The sequence below is a fragment of the Eulemur rufifrons genome, chromosome 1 (assembly GCF_041146395.1).
Source record: "Eulemur rufifrons isolate Redbay chromosome 1, OSU_ERuf_1, whole genome shotgun sequence".
Lineage (NCBI taxonomy): Eukaryota > Metazoa > Chordata > Mammalia > Primates > Lemuridae > Eulemur > Eulemur rufifrons.
The window spans coordinates 372,444-379,070 of record NC_090983.1 but is presented as its reverse complement, the minus strand read 5'-3'; the positions used below and the strand labels follow the sequence as shown (position 1 = coordinate 379,070).

General features: G+C 68.4%; 1 protein-coding gene across 1 annotated transcript; it reads left to right on the top strand.

Moving 5' to 3' along the window:
- Window positions 1–670: 670 nt before the first annotated feature.
- On the top strand, window positions 671–5,941 carry NEU4 (neuraminidase 4). Its single transcript, XM_069460193.1, has 4 exons — window positions 671–731; window positions 3,227–3,430; window positions 3,571–3,826; window positions 4,675–5,941. The coding sequence occupies exons 2-4, from the start codon at window positions 3,230–3,232 to the stop codon at window positions 5,664–5,666; spliced, it is 1,449 nt and encodes a 482-aa protein (XP_069316294.1). The 5' UTR covers window positions 671–731; window positions 3,227–3,229; the 3' UTR covers window positions 5,667–5,941.
- The last annotated feature ends 686 nt before the right edge of the window (window positions 5,942–6,627 follow it).

The window sequence follows — 6,627 nt, the reverse complement described above, 5'->3', positions numbered from 1 at the left end:
CAGGGGAGTGTGCGGAAGGAGTGGGCTGGCCTCACAGGACGTGTGGCCGTCCCTCCCGAGCCACGGAACGAGCCCTGGAACCTGCCCAGGGGTCCAGGTGCCAGAAGACCAGTTTCTCTTGGAGGTCCCCCTTCTCCGGGTCTCCACCTCCCCTTCTGTGACTTGGTTTCCCGGGGAGGGCCCTGCCGGGGAGGGTGTGTGGACGCTAGTTGATGTTGGAACAGATGCCCTGGTCAAGCCACCCGCTGGGCAGGCCTGGCCGTGCTCCTCCTCCTGGGCTGGGAGGCTCCCCTGCGACGTTGAGGCTGTATGGAAGCCTGGGGCCCGGCCCTGGCAAGGGGGCCCGACCGTGTGGCAGCCCCATGCCCTCTGCAGGCCTCAGTGTCCCCTCTGGGCAAAGTGGGCGGTGACCAGCTGGTCCCTGCAGCGTCCGTCTCTCCTGCTGTGTCCGGCTGCGCTGGGCCTGGGTCCCCCCTTCCGCAGGGTGTGCTGACACTTGCTCCCGTGCTCCCAGGCTTTGGGGAACGAGCCAAGTGCAGAGAGAATGTCTCGCTTGTGCCCGTTCGGCCCAGAGGGACACGTGGCACCCGCACCTGCTTCCCGCTTGGGCACAGTTGCCCTTTGAGCACAGAGCAGGGGCTGCCAGGAGACAGGAAGCTGCTGTCCGGGCCGAGCTGGCAGCGGGGAGCAGCGGGGAGGGCTGCGTGGCCGAGAGCCAGCCCCGGGCCGAGGTGGGTGAGCTGCAGGTGTCCGTCCCGGCCCTCGGGGTGCCGGCGGGCGCGGGCGCGGCCTGCCCTTGGGTTCCGCGAGTGTTCACCCTCAGCCCCTTCTCCACGTGCGGGGCCCACCCGCCCGGCGACTGTGCGTGGCCCTGTGGGGGGGACTTGGGTCCTGGCCAGGCGATGTGGGCGCCCTGCCACCCGTCCCCTCGGCGCGCCCATCTGGCTCCTGTGCGTGGCCGGCCAGGCCCTGGGCTCCGGTTGCTCCGAGTCCTGCGCGGCGGGTGCCACCTACTCACCTGTGTGCGTGCAGGTCCCTGTGTGCATGTAGGTCCCTGTGTGTGTGTGTCCCTGTGTGTGTGTGTCCCTGTGTGTGTGTGTCCCTGTGTGCGTGTGTCCCTGTGTGCGTGTGTGTCCCTGTGTGTGTGTGTCCCTGTGTGTGTGTGTGTCCCTGTGTGTGTGTGTCCCTGTGTGTGTGTGTGTCCCTGTGTGTGTGTGTGTCCCTGTGTGCGTGTGTCCCTGTGTGCGTGTAGGTCCCTGTGTGTGTGTGTCCCTGTGTGCGTGTGTGTCCCTGTGTGTGTGTGTCCCTGTGTGCGTGTGTCCCTGTGTGCGTGTGTCCCTGTGTGCGTGTAGGTCCCTGTGTGCGTGTGTCCCTGTGTGTGTGTGTCCCTGTGTGCGTGCGTGTCCCTGTGTGCGTGTGTGTCCCTGTGTGTGTGTGTCCCTGTGTGTGTGTGTGTCCCTGTGTGTGTGTCCCTGTGTGTGTGTGTCCCTGTGTGTGTGTGTGTCCCTGTGTGTGTGTGTCCCTGTGTGCGTGTAGGTCCCTGTGTGTGTGTGTCCCTGTGTGTGTGTGTCCCTGTGTGTGTGTGTGTCCCTGTGTGTGTGTGTCCCTGTGTGTGTGTGTCCCTGTGTGTGTGTGTGTCCCTGTGTGTGTGTGTCCCTGTGTGTGTGTGTGTCCCTGTGTGTGTGTGTCCCTGTGTGTGTGTGTCCCTGTGTGTGTGTGTGTCCCTGTGTGTGTGTGTCCCTGTGTGTGTGTGTCCCTGTGTGTGTGTGTGTCCCTGTGTGTGCGTGTGTCCCTGTGTGCGTGTAGGTCCCTGTGTGTGTGTGTCCCTGTGTGTGTGTGTCCCTGTGTGCGTGTGTCCCTGTGTGCGTGTGTCCCTGTGTGCGTGTAGGTCCCTGTGTGTGTGTGTCCCTGTGTGTGTGTGTGTCCCTGTGTGCGTGTGTCCCTGTGTGCGTGTGTCCCTGTGTGCGTGTAGGTCCCTGTGTGTGTGTGTCCCTGTGTGTGTGTGTGTCCCTGTGTGTGTGTGTCCCTGTGTGTGTGTGTGTCCCTGTGTGCGTGTGTCCCTGTGTGCGTGTAGGTCCCTGTGTGCGTGTGTCCCTGTGTGCGTGTAGGTCCCTGTGTGCGTGTGTCCCTGTGTGCGTGTAGGTCCCTGTGTGCGTGTGTCCCTGTGTGCGTGTAGGTCCCTGTGTGTGTGTGTCCCTGTGTGCGTGTGTCCCTGTGTGCGTGTGTCCCTGTGTGCGTGCAGGTCCCTGTGTGTGTGTGTCCCTGTGTGCGTGTGTCCCTGTGTGCGTGTGTCCCTGTGTGCGTGTAGGTCCCTGTGTGCGTGTAGGTCCCTGTGTGCGTGTGTCCCTGTGTGCGTGTAGGTCCCTGTGTGTGTGTGTCCCTGTGTGTGTGTGTCCCTGTGTGCGTGTGTCCCTGTGTGCGTGCAGGTCCCTGTGTGTGTGTGTCCCTGTGTGCGTGTGTCCCTGTGTGTGTGTGTCCCTGTGTGCGTGTGTCCCTTTGTTTGTGTGTCCCTGTGTGCGTGTAGGTCCCTGTGTGTGTGTCCCTGTGTGTGTGTGTCCCTGTGTGCGTGTGTCCCTGTGTGCGTGCAGGTCCCTGTGTGCGTGTAGGTCCCTGTGTGTGTGTGTCCCTGTGTGTATGTGTCCCTTTGTTTGTGTGTCCCTGTGTGCATGTAGGTCCCTGTGTGTGTGTGTCCCTGTGTGTGTGTGTCCCTGTGTGCGTGTAGGTCCCTGTGTGCTCACTGCTGGTGTCTCTGTGTTAGCTGTGGCTTCTTTGGAGTTGCGGCCCCTCCTTTGGGGACGCTGAGCCCCTCCTTGTCTGAAGCCCAGCGCCCTGGTGTCCACCTGTCCAGCGTCTCGCGGTGAATTCTGCGCTGACCGTGCGTCCCGGGCACGTGGGCTGGCAGGGCCTGGGTGCGCTCTGGCCGGCCTCCCCGGCACCCAGAACCCGCCAGGCCTGGCCGAGCGTCAGCTGTAGCAGCCGTGTTGCGAGGAGGTCGGGCTGATGGCACTGACATCGGGGTGCTGTGGCTGTGGGTGGCTGGGGAGCAGCTGCCCCGATCTGGGCTGAGGGAGCGTGAGACAGGGCTACCCCGAGGTGGGCACAGGGTGGGGCCAGGCGGGCGCGTCCGCACCTGCCGAGCCCTCCCCAGTCCAGACAGACCTGTGGGTGTGGGGCTGGGGCTCCCTGGGCCCCGTCCGCTGACCCGAGGCCCTGCTCTGAGCTGCAGAGCATGGGGCCCCCTCGTGCCCCCGCGCGGACCGTGCTCTTCCAGCGGGAGAGGACGGGCCTGACCTACCGTGTGCCCGCGCTGCTCCCGGTGCCCCCGGGGCCTACCCTGCTGGCCTTCGTGGAGCAGCGGCTCAGCCCCAGCGACTCCCACGCCCACCGCCTGGCGCTGCGGAGGGGCACGCTGGCCGGGGGCTCCGTGCGGGTGAGTGGCCGGATGGGGCTGGGGACGGCGGGTGCCCACGTGGGGACGGGCAAACCCCGGCCCCGCTGTCCCGAGGTGCCCCTGCGGGACTGGGCCTGGGTCCCAGACGTGCTGGCCAGCGGCCCTTCCTTCCCTGGCAGTGGGGGGCTCTGTGCGTGCTGGGGACGGCGGCCCTGGACGAGCACCGCTCCATGAACCCCTGCCCCGTGCTGGACGCCGGCACCGGCACCGTCTTCCTCTTCTTCATCGCCGTGCTGGGCCACACGCCTGAGGCTGTGCAGATCGCCACGGGCAGGAACGCGGCCCGTCTCTGCTGTGTGAGCAGCCGCGACGCCGGCCTCACTTGGGGCAGTGCCCGCGACCTCACCGAGGAGGCCATCGGCGGCGCCGTGCAGGGTAGGCGGGCAGGCGGGGGCCCACAGTCCACGTGGAGCAGGGCCCAGCCCGCCTCGGCCTCCGCCCAAGTGTGACCAAGCGTCCTGCGACACCCCAGCCCCCGGCACGTGGGACCGGTCACCCTCCCGGCCGCCTGGCGGGCAGGAGCAGGCTGCCCGGCCGGCCTGAGACTTTCCCGGCTCCTGCGCAGGAGCGGGTGTGATCCTGAGGCCTCTCTCGGCCCCCAGACCCGGCAGCCTCCCTCCCACCTGCTCTTTCTCTCGCCGCCTCCTCACTGCGGGGCCTCAGCCCCAGACGCCTCCTGCACCCCCTGCCCCAGCCCCGGGGGCTGCCCACCCACCAGCCTCCGTGGCACGTGGGAGCTGCACCGGGGGACGGGGACGGGACACACAGCTCATGCGGAGACCTTGCGGGTCCTCAGCCTCCCACCCGCCCTCTGCTCTCCCTGTCTGGGCAGCCCTCACGCCACGCACCACCGGGCCGTCAGCCTGGGTTCGGGGCTGGCCGAGAGCCCGGCCACACGGGCTCCTGGGCGCCTGCTAACGGCGGTGAGAGGCTCCTCCGGCCTGGGAGGACTCAGGTGGCCGGATGAGTTGTGTGTGGAGGGTAGGAGGACTCAGGTGGCCGGATGAGTCGTGTGTGGAGGGTGGGAGGACTCAAGTGGCCGGATGAGTCGTGTGTGGAGGGTGGGAGGACTCAGGTGGCCGGATGAGTCGTGTGTGGAGGGTGGTCGGCTACGAGCTGCCCCCGGCTGAGGCCCAGGCCCACCCTTCCCCCACCGTGTGGGCCCCGCCCGTGGCACCCTCGCCCGGTAACCAGAGCCCCCACCTCCGCCCTCCTCTCCGCAGACTGGGCCACGTTCGCCGTGGGCCCGGGCCACGGCATCCAGCTGCCCTCGGGCCGCCTGCTGGTGCCCGCCTACACCTACCGCGTGGACCGCCGGGAGTGCTTCGGCAAGGTCTGCCGGACCAGCCCCCACTCCTTCGCCTTCTACAGCGACGACCACGGCCACAGCTGGCACTGTGGGGGCCTCGTGCCCAACCTGCGCTCCGGCGAGTGCCAGCTGGCTGTGGTGGACGGCGGGCGGGCCGGCAGCTTCCTCTACTGCAACGCCCGCAGCCCCCTGGGCAGCCGCGTGCAGGCGCTCAGCGCCGACGAGGGCACCTCCTTCCTGCCCGGGGAGCTCGTGCCCCCGCTGGCCGAGACAGCCGGGGGCTGCCAGGGCAGCATTGTGGGCTTCCCGGCCCCACCCCCCAGCAGGCCTCAGGGGGAGGGGTGGTCGGTGGGTCCCAGGAGGCCCCCCCACCCTGCACGTCTCTGTCCTGGAGTCCAGGAACCCCCAGCGGAGGGTGCTGGAGACCCCCGTGGAGGCCACGTGCCGGAGGGGCCCTTCAGCCTCCCACAGGGCCAGGGGCATGGCCCTGGGCAGCCTGGCCCTGGGCCTGGGGTCGGTGGGGACAAGGGGTCCTGCGCCCTGGCCCTCCCGGCCGCCCCTGCCACCCTGCCCCAGAGCCCCACATGGCTGCTGTACTCCCACCCCGCGGGGCGCAGGGCCCGGCTGCGCATGGGCATCCGCCTGAGCCGGTCCCCGCTGGATCCCCACAGCTGGACAGAGCCCTGGGTGATCTACGAGGGCCCCAGCGGCTACTCTGACCTGGTGTCCATTGGGCCCAGCCCCGTGGGGGCCCTGGCCTTCGCCTGTCTGTATGAGAGCGGGGCCAGGACCTCCTACGAGGAGATCTCCTTCTGCATCTTCTCCCTGCGTGAGGTCCTGGAGAACGTGCCCGCGGGCCCCCGGCCGCCCCACCTCGGGGACAAGCCTCAGTGCCGGCCCCTCTGACTACTGGCCGGCCAGCTGCGCCCTGGGCTCCGGGGGCGGGGGTGGGGTGGGTGCAGGACGCACCGGGGTCGCGAGGCTGGGAGGCCGCGGGCCCAGGTGGACGGAGCTCGGCGGCCGGCTGGGTCGCAGACCAGCTCACTGGGGCTGTCGGGCGGGCGGGCTGCCCTCGGGAAGGGTTCGCGCCGGGGGACCAGCCCGGCAGCCCCGGCTACGTCCTGCCTGGCGCCGGGCTCTCCTTGGCGTGCTCACCAGTGAGGAATAAAGGAGTCGCCTGTGTCCAGGCAGATGCTTCCTTGCTGTTCTTTCCACGCGCAAGGCCTGGGGCGGCTCCTGGGAACCCCCACATCTCAGCTGCTGTCGCCACGGCCAGCACAGGGGCAGGAAGTGGCGCCTCTGTCCCCGCCGCCTCCGGCAACCGCAGTCAGCCTGGGACTCGTGAGTGGGTGCGTCTGCCCAGCGCCCGGGACCAGAGCTGTCCTTCCCCCCACCCCGTCCCCCGCCGAGGGCACAGCTGGACGGACGCCCGGGTCACCTCCCTGGACCAGCGGAGTTCCCTGGGGTGAGGGGGGGACCTTTACTTTCTGCTTTTAGCCTTCATTTCTGAGTGTAAAAACGAAACGTGCACATCAGGACACTGGAAAAGGCAGACAGGTGGGAAGGCCTTCCGTGGGCTGCCCGACCACCGCGCTCAGCGCACACGCGCTCCTGGGGTCGCCGCTGCTGGTGGCTCTCGGGCCTCCTCATTTCCCAGCTCCCCCCGCCCGCCCTGCCGAGGGCCACTTCTCCCCGGCTGTGAGTTGTGCGTGACAAGCTCCTTTGGGGTGTCTCTGGGTCCAGTCACCTCCCTGGATTCCAGGACAGCGGGGCCTTCCCAAGGCTGGGGACCCACTGCTGGTCCCCAGGGTGTCTGGGAGGCCTCGAAGCCACCAGGGTTCCCAGGGGAGTGGGCAGGACCGCCCCC